Here is an 18,248-nt window from a genome sequence, read left to right as displayed (position 1 = left end):
AGTTAAGGCAGTTCTGGGAAATAAAGGTGGCCACACAAAATATTGACACTTCAGGAACTTTCACTAAGGGGTGTACTCACTTTTGTTGCCGGTGGTTTAGACATTAATGGCTGTATATTGAGTTATTTTGAGGGAAGAATAAATTTACACTGTTATATAAGCTGCACACAGACTACTTTTCATTGTGTCAAAGTGTCATTTTGTCAGTGTTGTCCCATGAAAAGATATACTTAAATATCTGCAGAAATGTGAGGGGTGTACTCACTTTTGTGATACACTGTATGTGTATATATGTGTGTGTATGTGTGTATGTGTATATGTATATGTATATGTGTGTATGTATATGTATATATGTGTGTGTGTATGTGTGTGTGTGTGTGCGCGCTACTACTAGGAAATGTACACTGTGTGTACATTCCTGAGCGTTCAGCGTTATGACCGTAATGATGTAAATAAATGCGCATTGCTCTTTTCTCAGTGACTTGTTTGTCTGGCTTGCGGACTTATTAAATGTATATGTATAGTTTCTGTGTGGCGTGTGTGTGTGTGTGTGTGTGTGTATGTGTGTGTGTTTACATTCTTCCACAGCGCTACCAGTACAAAACTTAAACTGGATATAAATCGCGGATCGTTCAGCAGTAATGACCGCAGTGACCGTAATGATTGTAGTAAACGCGCACAGCGCTTTCCTCAGTGACCTGTCTGACTGGCCGGTTGACTTATTAACTGTCTAGTTTCTGGGCGGTAGGTGACAGGCCACCTTCTTCTGAGAAATAACCAGCCTGTCAGCTACCAAAACATTTAAAACAGAAGCAGAACAACTGTTCTAAGGTAAGAGAATGTGTTTATTTGTTTTAATTAGTGCTGCTTTGTTTTACTTTCGGTCATTCTGACACTATCACACACTTAATCATACAAAACCTTAATGTCAGTTCATTATTACTAATGTATAGAATAACCATGTGTGTTTCTGAAACCTTATTCTACCTAAAATAATTAGTAGACGTTTACTTTTGACATAATTGATTTTTTAAAAACAAATTTTAACATCTAATGTGTGTTGTTTATGTTTTAACATTGTAATAAGTGGTGACGTCGTAATGAACACATCAGGACTAACTTAGGACTAACTTATATATATATATATATATATATATATATATATATATATATATATATATATATATATATATATATATATAGCTTTAACCCTTGTGTTGTATTAAGGGTAGACAATGGCCCACCAATATGATTATCAGCAGTTACGATTCTGTCTATCTTATTTCAACCTGAACTTTGACTTTTCCTAGACTTTCCTATAAGTTCGGGTTTTAATAATTAATTAAGCTGCATTATTTTGAGGGGTTTAGTGAAGGCAGGTCATTTTTGACACCTAGGACAAGGGGAGTAAACAGAATGTTGACTACACGAGGGTGAATGGATTATAGTAGAGGAATTTTCAGAGGTGTGAATAGAGAAGGAAATCCTTCTGTTTATTTAAGGTATGAAGAGTGAAAGGTGCATTTTTTGGTGTGAAAGCCGTGAACCCATCGTTCACCTTTTATTTTCAGTTTTATTTTGGATGCCTTACTTTCTAAACTATTACAAAAGAAGCTTCATGTTTATTTATTTTGCCTTCAGCGCTAAAGAAGATCATAAAGAATTTTTGGACTTTGTACTTTCATAGCTGAAGATATGAACGGGCGTGTCAGTGACTGCTCACTTAACCTGTCTGCATTGGGTTTTGTTCTGCTGGTATTGTAGAAGAATGCTTGTTTGTGCTGAATTGAATGTATAATTTTTGAAAAACTTCACGGTCTGATGATTTTCAGCCTGTTGTGAGGACCGTAATGCATCTTACTCGAAAATGTCACGACTGCTTTTATGAGATGGTCATAAAAGAGTTCTGATCATGTTTGTTCAGTCTCTCCCCGTCAAAATTGATAAATTAGGTTGTTTTCCAAGTGTTAATTGCTTCCTATATCAAACACACGTTTTGTGTTTAATTGGCTTAACTTCATCATACAACCCCAAACAGTTCAGACCTTGTATTATTGGGACGGTGAGAGCTTTGGCTGTCAACCGGAAGATATCTTTACTGTGTAGCCACTGTTGGACCCTTGAGCGAGACCCTTAACCCTGTCTGCTTTGGGGCACTGTACGATGGCTAACCCTGCGATCTGACCCTCAAAACAAGCTGGGATATGTGGGAAAGAATTTCATTGTACCGTAAATGTGTATATATATATACAGTGTATCACAAAAGTGAGTACACCCCTCACATTTCTGCAGATATTTAAGTATATCTTTTCATGGGACAACACTGACAAAATGACACTTTGACACAATGAAAAGTAGTCTGTGTGCAGCTTATATAACAGTGTAAATTTATTCTTCCCTCAAAATAACTCAATATACAGCCATTAATGTCCAAACCACCGGCAACAAAAGTGAGTACACCCCTAAGAGACTACACCCCTAAATGTCCAAATTGAGCACTGCTTGTCATTTTCCCTCCAAAATTTCATGTGACTCGTTAGTGTTACTAGGTCTCAGGTGTGCATAGGGAGCAGGTGTGTTCAATTTAGTAGTACAGCTCTCACACTCTCTCATACTGGTCACTGAAAGTTCCAACATGGCACCTCATGGCAAAGAACTCTCTGAGGATCTTAAAAGACGAATTGTTGCGCTACATGAAGATGGCCAAGGCTACAAGAAGATTGCCAACACCCTGAAACTGAGCTGCAGCACAGTGGCCAAGATCATCCAGCGTTTTAAAAGAGCAGGGTCCACTCAGAACAGACCTTGCGTTGGTCGTCCAAAGAAGCTGAGTGCACGTGCTCAGCGTCACATCCAACTGCTGTCTTTGAAAGATAGGTGCAGGAGTGCTGTCAGCATTGCTGCAGAGATTGAAAAGGTGGGGGGTCAGCCTGTCAGTGCTCAGACCATACGCCGCACACTACATCAAATTGGTCTGCATGGCCGTCACCCCAGAAGGAAGCCTCTTCTGAAGTCTCTACACAAGAAAGCCCGCAAACAGTTTGCTGAAGACATGTCAACAAAGGACATGGATTACTGGAACCATGTCCTATGGTCTGATGAGACCAAGATTAATTTGTTTGGTTCAGATGGTCTCAAGCATGTGTGGCGGCAATCAGGTGAGGAGTACAAAGATAAGTGTGTCATGCCTACAGTCAAGCATGGTGGTGGGAATGCCATGGTCTGGGGCTGCATGAGTGCAGCAGGTGTTGGGGAGTTACATTTCATTGAGGGACACATGAACTCCAATATGTTCTGTGAAATACTGAAGCAGAGCATGATCCCCTCCCTCCGGAAACTGGGTCGCAGGGCAGTGTTCCAGCATGATAATGACCCCAAACACACCTCTAAGACGACCACTGCTTTATTGAAGAGGCTGAGGGTAAAGGTGATGGACTGGCCAAGCATGTCTCCAGACCTAAACCCAATAGAACATCTTTGGGGCATCCTCAAGCGGAAGGTGGAGGAGCGCAAAGTCTCGAATATCCGCCAGCTCCGTGATGTCGTCATGGAGGAGTGGAAAAGCATTCCAGTGGCAACCTGTGAAGCTCTGGTAAACTCCATGCCCACGAGAGTTCTGGGAAATAATGGTGGCCACACAAAATATTGACACTTCAGGAACTTTCACTAAGGGGTGTACTCACTTTTGTGATACACTATATATATACAGTATATATATATACACACAGATCAGGCATAACATTCTGAGCACTGACAGGTGAAGTGAATAACACTGATTATCTCTTCATCACGGCACCTGTTAGGGGGGGGGGGGTATATTAGGCAGCGAGTGAACATTTTATCCTCAAAGTTGATGTTAGAAGCAGGAAAAATGATCAAGCGTGAGGATCTGAGCGAGTTTGACGAGAGACAAATTGTGACGGCTAGACGACTGGGTCAGAGCATCTCCAAGACTGCAGCTCTTGTGAGGTGTTCCTTGTCTGCAGTGGTCAGTATCTATCAGGAACAGTGGTAAACCGGCGACAGGGTCATGGGCGGCCAAGGCTCATTGATGCACGTGGGGAGCGAAGGTCAAACTGCTGAAGAAGTTCATGCTGATTCTGATAGAAAGGTGTCAGAATACACAGTGCCTCAGAGTTTGTTGCGTATGGGGCTGCAAAAGGGGGACCAACACAATATTAGCAAGGTGGTCATAATGTTATGCCTGATCTGTGTATGCTAGTACCTTCACCTGTGATCTGTGCTGTTTCTCTGTCATCTTCTAAACCCAGAATGAGACTAAATTTGGAATTTTTGAGCATCGCTGAGAACTCGCCGAGCTCTTTTAAATCGCCTGTTTGATGTGGTTGATTACGCTCACATTGTCTAGTCAGAATGGCACGCCATAATCACAGCCGTTAAAGACAACAAAGCCAAACCCTGATTTAGGAGCAAATATATTGAAAGGAAGTCTGTAGGCCTTGTTTATAGAGGAACTATTTTGTGTTATGAAGCAAATGTAAAGATTATTTAGTTTATTAGCTCTAGAATACCAAGTGTACGTGATAAACGCTTGAAAATCAGACACACAGTTGTGGCTTTACCAAATACAGTAATAAAGATATTAAATGCTGAACTGATAAGGCGCCTCTATAACGCCTCTATAAGGCGTTCTATGCATCCTGTGAAGCTGTGTGATAGATTATTTACATTTATATTTACATCAACATTTGCATTTACATTTGTGGCATTGTGGCATTTATCCAAAGTGACTCACACTTATAGCTAATGACAGTCAAGCACCTGAGGGTTAAGGATGGTGCTTAGTGGTGGGTTTTGATCCAGCACCCTTCTGATAAGCCATACCTACCTTATAGATATATTTAAGGCTATACAATTACCGACTGTAGCATATACTGTATGTTGCTCTGTATCGCGCACTGTATGTAGCATATACTGTATATAACTAATGACAGTCAAGCAAGTGAGGGTTAAGGATGGTGCTCAGTGGTGGGTCTTGAACCGGCGCCCTTCTGATTGCTAGTCCAGTACGTTAACCACTGTGCTACCGTTAATTAATCTGATGGATCACTTTATTAGGAACACCCATTGGGTATATACATTCACTGATACTGATATAAGCCATACCTACCTTATAGATACATTTAAGAGTATACAATTACCGACTGTATCATATACTGTATGTTGCTCTGTAAAGAACATACCACTGACCTGATGTTATTTGGGTGGGTGGTGGAACATTCTCAACACCGCAACACACACCACCACGTCGTAACCATGTTCGTATCACTGCAGTGAAATTTAGTGTTTTAATATATAAACTTTTCTATTTATTAAATTAACGATGTGGTAAATATCTACATCTGTAACGCTGTTCTCTTTATCAACACCTTTTCTTACAGGTATATTTGGAGAGGTGACAGATAACCATGCTGAGGAGCAGCTCAGGAATTAAACTCTGCTTGGTTGTTTTATACGCTGCTTCGTTTGATCACAGTTATGTTGGTGAGTGATGCTTTTTAACGTCATTCTTTTCGAGGTCGAATCTCAGCTCTGCTATCAGCCGGCCGGGCACCTTTAAGAGCACTTATTGGCTCATAACTACTGCAGTCTTCCCCTCTGAACGTCTTCTCCCTCTGATCTTTAGCGGGCATACAGGTGACCTCCACAGGACCCCAGACTGTGAAGATGTCCCGGGGAGAGCATGTGGTACTGGGATGTACGTACAGCGAGAGTCCGTCTGACACCGGACAGCTGGACGTGGAGTGGTCCATCGTCAGTCCCGACATGACGCAGAAAGACCAGCTGGTAAAAGCATTCGGTTCAAAATGAGCCGACTGGTCCATCATAAATCCTTATCCCAAAACCCCACCCCCCATCCAAAAATAAAGAAATAAAATAAGTTTATGGGCTTGTTAAAATATACTGACTAAAAATATTTTGTCTTAATTAAATAATGTATTAAATTAAATATTATATATATTTATTAATTATATATACACATAATATTTAATATTAGACCAAATATTTAATATTATTTCTTAATTAAATAATAATAACAATAATAATAATAATAAGCATTTGAATCAAAATGTATTTAATTAAATAGTAAATAATTAATTAATATATTTAATATTTATATATAAATATAAAAAAGACAAAAGTGTTTTTGATAGAAGACAAAATATTTAATGTTTTGTGCTAAATAAATAATGTTTTTAATTAAATAGTTAATAAGTATTTAAATGTAAAATATTGAATATTTATATAAATATAAAAAATTTAAATATAATAGAACACTTAATTTAATAATTTCTATTTAATATTTTGCCTTAATTAAATAGTGTAACTAATTAAATAATAAATAAATATTTAATATATTCAATATTTATACATAAATATAGACAGAAATATTTTTTATAAAAGACAAAATATTTAATGTTTTCTCTTAATTAAATAATGTTTTTAATTAAATAAATATTAAGTATTTATGTGTTAATGAATATTTATAAATAAATATAAAAAAGACAAAATATTTTTGATAGAAGACTTAATTTATTATATAATATATTTATAATATTATAATTTATAATATTAATTATTATATAAATATTTAATATATTTAATATTTTGTCTTAATTAAATAATGTATTTAATTTAATATCAAATAAATATTTAATATATTTAATATTTATGTATAAATATAAAAAAGACAAAAATACTTTTGAAAGAAAACAAAAAATTTTTATTTGAATATCTGCTAGTATTCTGTATAAATCAGGCCTATAGAGATACAAAAATAAACAAATCTCATAATTCTAGTCCTTAATAATATACAGAGCTGTGAAAAAGTATTCGCCCCCTCCTGATTTATTGCTAATTTGTCACATTTAAATGTTTCGTATAGTCCAACTAATTTTAATATAAGATAAAAATGACGAGTGAACAGAAAGCTTATAAATGATCCTTTCATCATCAGGAACGTCCATCCTCCAGTATTCTAATACTGATTGGTTTTGAAACAGGACATCTGACAAGCTCACAGTTGGCTATTTTAATTCTCCTGCATAATGACCCTACTTTATTTCCTCTCTGTTCCAGATTTTATACTATACTGAAGGGAAGGAGTTTAGCTTGGGCGACCCCAATCTGATGAAACGCTTCAAGTTCATTACTGACCCGAGCCGAGGAGACGCCACCGTCAACCTGACCTCCCTGGGGGTCTCAGACACGGCCACGTACCAGTGCAAAGTGAAGAAACCGCCCGGGACAGACTCGCGGAAGATCACGCTGGTGGTCCTGGGTAAGGACCGCGACATACACACACGTCTGTACATCCTCCACACACTCGGGTCACCACACCAGTTTCTGTCGTACCGGTTTCTCATCACCACGCCCTTTTGAACCCACGCCTTCCCTCTAAAACAATAAAAACAGTCTGTGAGAGAGCGGAGGTGGAGGGTGGAGCCCTAACAGGTTTTGTTTTTGTGTACCAGCCCAGATTAGTCGCACCTCATTTCACTCAAGACCAGACGAAACTATTGGGACACCAGTTCTAATCTTTAACTTTATGCTTTTAAACCAGGAGTGTTGCTAAGAGGTGAAATAAATCAGTTATATATATATAATCATATATACTGATCAGCCATAACATTAAAACCACCTCCTTGTTTCTGCACTCACTGTCCATTTTATCAGCTCCACTTACCATATAGAAGCACTTTGTAGTTCTACAATTACTGACTGTAGTCCATCTGTTTCTCTGCGTGCTTTGTTACCCCCCCCCCCCCCCCACACACACACACTTTCATGCTGTTCTTCAATGGTCAGGACCCCCACAGAGCAGGTATTATTTAGGTGGTGGATGATTCTCAGCACTGCAGTGACACTGACATGGTGCTGGTGTGTTAGTGTGTGTTGTGCTGGTATGAGTGGATCAGACACAGCAGCGCTGCTGGAGTTTTTAAACACCGTGTCCACTCACTGTCCACTCTATTAGACACTCCTACCTAGTTGGTCCACCTTGTAGATGTAAAGTCAGAGACGATCGCTCATCTATTGCTGCTGTTTGAGTCGCTCATCTTCTAGACCTTCATCAGTGCTCACAGGACGCTGCCCACGGGGCGCTGTTGGCTGGATATTTTTGGTTGGTGGATGATTCTCAGTCCAGCAGTGACAGTGAGGTGTTTAAACACTCCAGCAGCGCTGCTGTGTCTGATCCACTCATACCAGCACAACACACACTAACACAGGGGTTTTCAACCTTTTTAGGCATGCGCCCCCCTTCGTGTGCCGAGCACGACTTGCGCCCCCAAACCCCCCCCCCCCTCACACCACGCCCCCCCTCCCCTTGGTGGAACAGTACTCGGTTACGTGTACCAAGCGCTACTTCCGCCACACCCCCCTCCCCTGGATAAGGCACGGCTCGAGCACAGATGCCAAGCACGAATTTCGCCACGCGCCCCTCCCCTTAGTGGACCACGGCTCAATCGCGGATGCCTGCCGCGTCCTCCGCCAGTCTCGTGTGCCCCCCAACCCCCCCCGGACAGCCGCCCGCGCCCCCTCGGGCAAGTACCCCCCCACAGGTTGAAGACCCCTGCACTAACACACCACCACCATGTCAGTGTCACTGCAGTGTTGAGAATGATCCACCACCTAAATAATACCTGCTCTGTGGGGGTCCTGACCATTGAAGAACAGGGTGAAAGGGGGGTAACAAAGCATGCAGAGAAACAGATGGACTACAGTCAGTAATTGTAGAACTACAAAGTGCTTCTATATGGTAAGTGGAGCTGATGAGTGTAGAAACAAGGAGGTGGTTTTAACGTTAAGGAAATAATGTGCTTCTCTAGCTAGATTTTCAGCAACTCTTCCACAGTCCTACCATGACTAGGACTGGAAAAGCTCAGTTTAAGAACTCAGCAGCTCTGGAATGAATCGGAACTTCAACAGAGCGTCAGTGCCCAGCCATACAAATACAAATACGATGGGCACAAATTCCCATACACAGACACCCTTCAAAGTCCTTCTCAGAAGATCACACAGAGGTGTCAGAAAGCTCATGCCCAGGCGTCCAAATACTTTTGCCTCTACAGTGTAATAATATGATGATGTGTTGGAACTTTTAGCTCTCTGATGAATTTGTACCCTGTGTTCAGTGCGCCCGTCTGTACCTAAATGTTGGGCGGACTCCAGCGAGGAGATCGGAGGACGTGTGTCATTAAAGTGCAAATCCTCCGACGGAACCACTCCTTTAACCTACAAGTGGACGAGAGAGAATGGCGGCTCGTTACCGCCCACCGCCGTCCAGAGTAAGTAAACAAAACAACCAGTAAATAAAGTTTTATAATGTATGCTAGCCCACTGCTAAGATCTGGAGATCCAGGGTTTGAATCTCAGCGGTGCTATCGGCCAGTCGGGCGAGGGTGGGTGACCGAACAGCCTAGCCGTTGAGAGGTGCACTTGTCGGTGCAGGTCACAAGCCTGGATAGAAACATGAGTGTTGCGTCAGGAAGGGCATCTGGCGTAAAAACTGTGTCCAGTTACAATCGTGACTGATTACAAGTTGAGCAATCGAGGGTTAAGGGCCTTGCTCAGGGGGCCCAACAGTGGAAGAATATTATTTTTTGTGTGTTTAATCTACTTTAACAGAACTATCATATTTAGTTTTTTTTTTAAATAATGAATTTAATTAAATATTAAATAAGTATTTATGATGTTTAATATTAAATATACATATAAAAAAAACAAAAATAATCTTTCCTAATTAAATAATTAATTTAATTAAATATTAAATAAGTATTTATGATATTTAATATTTATATATAAATATAAAAAAGACAAAAGTATTTTGTCCTAATAAAATAATGTATTTAATTAAATATTAAATGAGTATTTATGATATTAAATATAAATATAAAAGACAAAAATAACTTGTCCTAATTAAATAATTAATTTAATTAAATATTAAATGAATATTTATTATATTTAATATTTATGTATTCATGTGAGTCTGATATGAGGAGTCGAAAGAATAAATATTAATTCTTCACAAAACATTATTTATATATTTTTTTGTGTATAAATATAAAAAATAAAAATAAAAACAGAAAAAAAATTGATAGACATTTTTTGTTTGGAGTGATTTTATAGCTTTTTTAATTTTCTTTGGCATCCACAAAACAAATGCATATATTCACACACACACACACACACACACACACACACACACACACACACACACCTGATCATTACATCACATATGTGACAATTAACTTACTTTGCTTAACCGGTTATTTATCAGGTTAAGTGAAATCTTGGCTGCTCCCGTATCTAGGCGTCGCCACAGCAGATCTGGTCCTCATATCAGACTCGGTACGGTTTTTACGCCAGTTTACCTTCCTGACACAACCCTCCTATTTCTATCCAGGCTTGTGACCTGTACTGAGAGCGCACTGATAAGTCCTTCTCAGACATGAGCCGATCATTTCCATGTAGACGCCCGACCGGAACCCAGGATTCTCAGACGTCAGCGGTAGTGAGCTAGCGTCCTGTGTCCTGTGCCGCCCTGGCGCCCTCATGCGACTGCTTATATCTGTTGTTTATGTGTTTGTAGATCCTCTGACCGGAGAGCTGCTGATATCGAACCACACCCAGAGCTACGCCGGCAGCTACATCTGTGAAGTCAGTAACGAAGTGGGGGCGGAGAAGTGCAGCTACACGTTAAAAGCGTACAACCGTAAGTCTCTATTTTCTAGTTTCTATGTTTGGAAACGTTAGGGGGGATCTGTGGGCGTGGCAAAGTGATGTGATTTTATCAGATGGTAACGGGAGCTGTGTCCCAAATCGCACACTGCTGTAATAACTAACACGTCTAGTGCACTTTGAATGGTTTAGTTCCACACCATGCAGCATGTCATGTCTTGTGGTCTAAAGTAAAAATACAAATATTATTTTAGTTTTTTTTTCTTATAAAAACTGCTTGTAAAGTTTTGTTTTTAACACACTGTTTGTATTCTCTCCGTCTCAGCGGTGAACCGGGCGGGTGTGATCGCCGGCTCTGTGATCGGTGCCCTGCTGCTGCTGCTTCTCCTCCTGCTGCTGCTCTGGCTCTGCTGCTGCTGCTACCAGAAACGCCGATACGAGAAAGAAACCGCCAACGAGATCAAGTGAGACACGCTCACGGTTAAAATACCTCTCGGTGATCGTATTATTCGGGCTGTGGTTGCGTTTCTTGATGCAGCGGCGGACTAGGTTGAGTTACAGCGATTTTCCGAAGTAAAATCATTCCGCGTCCATTAGGCAGCGTTCATCATGGTAGCATGACGGTTTCTCACACCAACTCGATGATCACACGCAATCAGAAGCGGGTTTACGCCCTAAAAGCCTAAAATGTTTCATCTGTAAAAATGTTTATTTATTTATTTATTTTGTGTGTGTGTGTGTGTGTGTGTGTGTGTGTGTGTGTGTGTGTGATAACACGCCTTTGTAATGCTGTAAGAGTTCGTGACTAATTGTTTAAAAATAAAAACAAAACAAAGCAAAGGAACTCGTTTAGCTCGTTTGGTTGGATGCTGAGGAATCACTTGGCAGATTTATGGTTGATAAAATTATAATAATCTGCGGGGAATGCCTGGAGTCGCCTTATATTCATACACACCTCTACAGTACTGTGAAATCTGAGCCGAGAGGGTCAAGGGCCTTTCCCAAGGGCCCGACGGCTGGGATTTAATCTCACAACCTTCTGATTAATAGCCCAAAGCTCCACCCACTTGACTTCCACTTATAATTACTACATTTATTTACATTATAAAACCATTCATGATTTTAATCTGTTTAATTGTTAATGGTCAGATGTATCTGGACACGCCTTCTAATCATTAAGTTTATGTGTATAATAGGCTTTCAACTTTGTAGCAACAGTTTAGGGAAGGTCCCCATGGTTTGCTGGGTTTCGGGAAACCTCAACCCTTTAAGAAGCTGGCGCCCAGGTGGCACAGCGGGATTTTCAGCTAGCACACCAGCGCCGAGATTCTGAACTCCTCGGTGTTGCCTCCTGTCGGCTGGGCGCCATCTAGCGGGCATAATCAGCAATGCCTGCAGCAGACCCCGATTGGCAGATAGAGAGGCGTCTGTGCTGAAGGCCCTGTGCTATTTGAGGCACAAATATGGGCACAAACTCTTACAGACTTAGTACAAAATGTAGTCAAACGTCTTCTAGAAAATAGAGGGCGACCTTACAGAAATGCGCATAGTTTTAAAATAGGATGTCCACATACTTTTGGCAGTACACTGTACAGAAGTGATGGAAATATGTTTCCAATACAACAGGCGTCCGGTACGTGCGATTAATAACCTGTAACGTTTTTCAGGGAGGACGCCGCAGCCCCGGAGAGTCGCCCACCGAGCAGGTTATCCAGCATCCGCTCCATCATGGGGTACCGCACACATCAGGGTCTGGTCTACTCCTCCACGAGACACAGCCGGCCGGGCAGGGGCGATCTGAGCCCCAAAAACAGCGTCAATCAAAGCCGACCGGTGTCGCAGAGCAGACCGGGATACGACAGCAGATACGACAGCAGATACGGATTCGCCGTGTAAGATACTGTTCAGGGTTTAATCCAGGGCTCGTGTGTGTGTCGCTTAGGGAGGATTAAATTCTGCTCTGCTCGGTGTGTAAATATTCAAATACGTAATGAGAAAAATATTTAAAGAGAATTTAGCAACGTTTTTATTTTTCGATATATTTGTTTATTTTTTGTGTATTTTTTGAGAAATTTAGGGTTTAAATGTTTACAGGGGGGCGTCAAAATTAATAATGCATTTTTATTACATGTGTAAACAGTTTATTACATTTATTTTTACACTCTTATATGTATTTTTCCATAATAAAGATCGTGTAGGTAAACATCATTGTGGGATTGTGTTTGGTGTAATCGATATCATTGTGTTTCCTCGAATTATCTGAATCTTTTAATAATAGTACGAGGGATCTTCAAAAAGTTTCCTCACTTTTATATTTAGGTTATAAGCGGTGAGGGAGGAGGAGGAATCGGGCGTGTCTGAGAGACGCTTATAGTCCTGATTTATCTCCATCTGATCTCCACCTTTTTGGTTCTGTTCTGTTTGGTTTGGTTCTGTTTGGTTCTGTTCTGTTTGGTTCTGTTCTGTTTGGTTCTGTTCTGTTTGGTTTTGTTCTGTTTGGTTCTGTTCTGTTTGGTTTTGTTCTTTTCTGTTCTGTTCTGTTTGGTTCTGTTCTGTTTGGTTTTGTTCTGTTCTGTTCTGTTTTGTTCTGTTTGGTTCTGTTCTGTTTGGTTCTGTTCTGTTTGGTTTTGTTCTGTTCTGTTCTGTTTTGTTCTGTTTGGTTCTGTTCTGTTTGGTTCTGTTCTGTTTGGTTCTGTTCTGTTTGGTTTTGTTCTGCTCTGTTCTGTTTTGTTCTGTTTGGTTCTGTTCTGTTTGGTTCTGTTCTGTTTGGTTTTGTTCTTTTCTGTTCTGTTCTGTTTGGTTCTGTTCTGTTTGGTTTTGTTCTGTTCTGTTCTGTTCTGTTCTGTTTTGTTCTGTTTGGTTCTGTTCTGTTTTGTTCTGTTTGGTTCTGTTGTGTTTGGTTCTGTTTTGTTCTGTTCTGTTCTGTTCTGTTCTGTTTGGTTTTGTTCTGTTTGGTTCTGTTCTGTTTGGTTCTGTTCTGTTTGGTTTTGTTCTGTTTGGTTCTGTTCTGTTTGGTTTTGTTCTGTTCTGTTCTGTTTTGTTCTGTTTGGTTCTGTTCTGTTTTGTTCTGTTTGGTTCTGTTCTGTTTGGTTCTGTTTTGTTCTGTTTGGTTCTGTTCTGTTTGGTTCTGTTTGGTTCTGTTCTGTTTTGTTCAGTTCTGTTTTGTTTCGTTCAGTTCTGTTCTGTTTTGTTCTGTTCTGTTCTGTTTGGTTCTGTTCTGTTCTTTTCTGTTTGGTTCTGTTTTGTTCTGTTCTGTTCTGTTCTGTTCTGTTCGGTTTTGTTCAGTTCTGTTTGCTTCTGTTCTGTTCTGTTTGGTTCTGTTCTGTTTTGTTCAGTTCTGTTTGCTTCTGTTCTGTTCTGTTTGGTTCTGTTCTGTTCTGTTTGTTTCTGTTCTTATAGTCCTGATTTAGCTCCATCTGATTTCCACCTTTTTTGTCACTGAAAGAAGCTTTAGATCAGGGGTGTTAAACTAATTTTCACCGAGGGCCACGTCTGCATTATTGTAACGTATCCATCCTGCTGTGATTGCAGTCGCCTTTAAAGTCTTGGGCAATTTGTTGTTTTTCTTGGAAGATAATTTCTGTGTTTGGTGTCGAAATGTCAAATTTATTCTGTATATTTATAACGTATATCTACATTTATATTGTCCTCCTTTATCACAGACACGCCTCATAACACAAGAGACAAACCGGTTTCTCTTCCTGAAGCACAAACTTTAATTCACTTTCACATCTTTCATTAAATTTCCTCCTTCTGCTTCAATTTTCTGTTCTTGTACATTTTGGGATTATTTATAAATATTTCTCAACATCATCTAGTGGTGGGAAGCGATCACTGTAGGTCACAAAAACGGCATGCATTGTGCTTAAAGGTGCAGGTGTCCGATTAAATTATAATTACGAATAGTGGTCTCTGTAACTACAACTCCAACCATCACAACAATCATACATCTTTTAAGCTCTCGCGGGCCACATAAAATGATGTGACCTTGAGTTTGACACCCCTGCTTTAAGGGAAGAAGATTTTCATGTGATGAACATGCGGCGATGATTAGTGGCTATGAGCTCAACCAAAACCATTTTTTGTTGATGGCATTAAAAAGTTGGTACCACGCTGGAAAAATGCATCGGAAGGCGACGGTGTGGAAATTTTTACAATTCTTAATAGAGTTTAAAAAGTGTGGAAACTTTTTGAAGAACCCTCAAATTTAGGCGGCACGGTGGGTACACAAAGCTTTAATGTTCTCAACTGTTTATGATGTTGTATATGTAAAGAATGTTTTTTTAACTTTGCATATCACTTTAAGTAAATAGAATAAAGTACGTACAAATGCTTTGTATATTATATATTTTAAAGATTTATTTAGCAGTTTTCTGACTTAATATTTACATTTCCGGCATTTAGCAGATGCTTTTCCTTACTCTAGTACAAATAAACAAGAGTCTAAAACACAAACCTGCTGAAACCCTGGTAGAACCTAAACACAGGTAAACGTGTAACACGTGAAGTTCTTAGTAAAGCCGTGATGAATCGGAGAAGTTCGTTCCACCACTTAGATGCCGGTACAGAGAAGAACCTTGATTCTCGTCTTCCTCGAGTTCTGATTAGTGGATCAAGACCAGGGAGACTAGTGGCTTGAGGGATGTGAGGTACAGAACGGGGGTGATGAGTCCTCTCTGGTCCATTTTTGGACATCAGTGTTCTGGATTGAATGGGAGCAGCTACAGGAAGCAAGTGGGGTGATGCGACAGTGTTTGGGTTGGTTGAAAACCAGAATTAGGATTGCAGAGGATCAATAGTGGACATGGGGGCACTTGCCAGAAGGGAGTTGCAGTAGTCCAGCCTTGAGATGACCAGTGAATGGACAAGGCTCTCACAGAGACGTCACGTTAGGTACATGAGAGGAGAAGGACGGCTGGGGTATCCAGGACATCACCAAGGTTTCAAACAACCAGAATCATGCAGCGTCAATTAAATGGTCCCATAACCCGCTGGAGGGATTGTGTCTCCTGGCTGACTAGGGAGAGACAGAGATGTCCACCGTGACTCTGAATTAATAAGCGGAAAAGATGATGATAATGATGAGAAACAAGGGTAAACATATAAACTGAAGCTCAGTGCTTGGGAGCAGCGTGTCCAGCATTGGCGGTGTTTGGAGCGTGAGCAGGAGTCTTACTTTCTGGTATTTTTAAAGAGTTCAGACAGAAATATTCATCAGAGAAGAGGTTATACACGTGAATAAACTCCTTCCAGAAGCTCTTCTTTCCGTAGACGAGAATAAACCCGCTGACCGTGGTGTAAAGCGTGGTGAAGAGGACCGACAGCCCCATGGTGTTCTCATGTTTCAGGATCACGGTGGACTGCGTGAAGAGATCCACCACCAGAAAACAAAGGAAGACGGCCACCAGGGTGAGGTTCATCCTGATCACCCTCATCTGGGTGCCCAGCTTGGGAGTGTGGGCGCCGTTGGAGCTTTCCTTCATGTGCTGGAGATGGATGGCCAGATGGTACGAGATGGAGATGCTGCATTTGATCATCACCACCCCGGGAACGATGTCTGCGCTGATGATCAGATAGATGACGTAGCCCAGTCCGGAGGAATCCGCCGGCGTGATGGAACCGCAGTCGGTCGTCCCCGAGGTGCTGTTTTGATGCTTCACGACGGTTAGCAGAGGCAGGCAGTTGGCGAAGCTGAACAGATAAATGACGAGGACCACGGTGAGGACGTGCTTCAGGATGACATCCTGGGCGTGCGTGTAGCAGTGGACGGGCTGGATCACCAGCTTGGTGCTGAAGAAGAAGGTGAGGAAGGCCGTCATCCACATTATGCAGAACTTCAGCGAGTAGATCAGCACCAGCAGGATGGACTCCACCGTCTCGTACGTGCAGCTCACGTCCACCTGAACTATGGTCATCCACAGGTACGAGATGACCTGGTGGCCGATGCTGGCAAACGATATGCCCGTCATTATCGTGTCGCCCGGGCATAAGTGCAGGTGGTTTTTTCTAGCATTGCGCTGGTTCACCAAGAGGATAAAGACGTTAAAGAAGATCGTCAGGACGGCTAAGAAGCCGGTTAAAAGCCAGATCACTATCTGGTCCACAATGCTCAGCATGATTAGTGACTGTGTAGGAACCTGCCACAAAAAAAGATGCTTTTAATCATTTTTAAATGCTAAATTATTAAACAAACGACATCTGACATATTTTTCCTAGTGTTTATCTATTAATAAAGAATTTTTACTTATTAAAAGGACCACATTACCTTGATTGTCTTGACGTCCTCTTGTAGTTAATTCTCACCGCTCAGCTTTACGCTCAAGAAAAAACCAGAACAGATCCTTCCATTCCTCAGTGTGCATAATATCAACAATTCTAAACATATTCTGTAGTATTACGTAACGCAACGCTAATCCTGGACGTCCTACGATCCATTTGCACCCGTAATCAAAACTGTTTTGGCATTTATACCAGCGCTGGGTTGTTTTAATGCACCATAGGCACCGGCACGTTTGCATTGGTCGGTCAGCTTAACCACGTCCATCCAGACTTTGCGGTAGGGAAATTCGGCTGATATTCAAATACGTGTTCTTAGGGATCTTTACAAAACACACACACACACACACACACCAGGGACGTGCGGTCAGTGGAGGCAGGTGAGGCTCTTCCTTACCTGTCATCATGACAAGTAAAAAACTGAAGTTTATAAAACGGATAGTTCCGGTCCTAAAATCTGATTGGCTGAGCCGCATTCGAAGCCGTTGTAAAATCCCAGATAAACGCACACCTATGACCACCTGACATAATTCCATATTAATACGCCAATGAAAAGAAAAAGTGAATGTTATGTTGGCCCTCATGTTGCCTAGCAACACTGTTAACGCCCTACCTGGGGTCACGGAAGAATGGTTTTTGTAAGTGTTTTTGTAAATAAATACATTTATAAATTGAACATTGTTGTATTTTATTATATTTTATGTTGACCGCCGTTTTATAAAAGCAATAAGCCACTCGAGACCGTGCGTTACTGCTATGGTTTTAACAACCTTCAAACAACCTTCCCCGTGATAAAATCACAGTAACGCACGGTCTCTCATGGCTTATTGCTTTAATATATTATAATCAAATAAAATAACAATAATATTTGTCCGCTGATCTGCGCTATACATGTCATTTCTGTTAGATTCCTCACAGACTGGATCGAGCGTGTGTAATGGGTACGTACGTCTCTGTACGTCACCGATATAGCGTTCGTAAACACTTTTATTATACATCCTAGGTTTCCATAATCTAGGTCAGAGCTTATTCAAGCAACTTACATTTTGTCTGTGACTTTTACCGTGACCCAGGCAACACAAACGACACATAAAAACAAAACACAAAACGTAATATATTTCATTAATAAAAATACAGGTAATCTGGTCCCACTGTGGTTTACAAGATTTACAAGATGTAACATAAAGCCTCCACAAGGGGGCGTACGAGTACACTTATTTCGTGTTCATGTCTTTGGTAAGCCTATCCCAGCTTTTCAATGGGTGCAA

The 18,248-nt window shown here is 40.8% G+C and overlaps 2 protein-coding genes across 3 annotated transcripts; one reads left to right on the top strand and one right to left on the bottom strand.

Moving 5' to 3' along the window:
• The first annotated feature begins 269 nt into the window (after positions 1-269).
• vsig8b (V-set and immunoglobulin domain containing 8b) lies at positions 270-12,912 on the top strand. 2 transcript variants are annotated; one of them, XM_062999548.1, is made up of 8 exons: positions 270-831; positions 5,403-5,505; positions 5,648-5,808; positions 7,102-7,303; positions 9,159-9,311; positions 10,616-10,738; positions 11,030-11,168; positions 12,372-12,912. In XM_062999548.1, exons 2-8 carry the CDS (start codon positions 5,430-5,432, stop codon positions 12,598-12,600), a joined length of 1,083 nt encoding a protein of 360 aa, XP_062855618.1. In that variant the 5' UTR covers positions 270-831; positions 5,403-5,429; the 3' UTR covers positions 12,601-12,912. The 2 variants fall into 2 exon arrangements, with proteins under 2 accessions (XP_062855618.1, XP_062855617.1); XM_062999547.1 differs by lacking the exon at positions 270-831 and having other exon boundaries at positions 4,313-5,505.
• A 2,906-nt stretch (positions 12,913-15,818) lies between these two features.
• On the bottom strand, positions 15,819-16,820 carry LOC134317506 (taste receptor type 2 member 39). Its single transcript, XM_062998206.1, has one exon. The coding sequence runs from the start codon at positions 16,818-16,820 to the stop codon at positions 15,819-15,821; it is 1,002 nt and encodes a 333-aa protein (XP_062854276.1).
• Positions 16,821-18,248: the final 1,428 nt, after the last annotated feature.

The sequence above is a fragment of the Trichomycterus rosablanca genome, chromosome 7 (genome assembly GCF_030014385.1).
Source record: "Trichomycterus rosablanca isolate fTriRos1 chromosome 7, fTriRos1.hap1, whole genome shotgun sequence".
NCBI lineage: Eukaryota > Metazoa > Chordata > Actinopteri > Siluriformes > Trichomycteridae > Trichomycterus > Trichomycterus rosablanca.
This window is presented reverse-complemented; position numbering and strand designations above follow the sequence as displayed.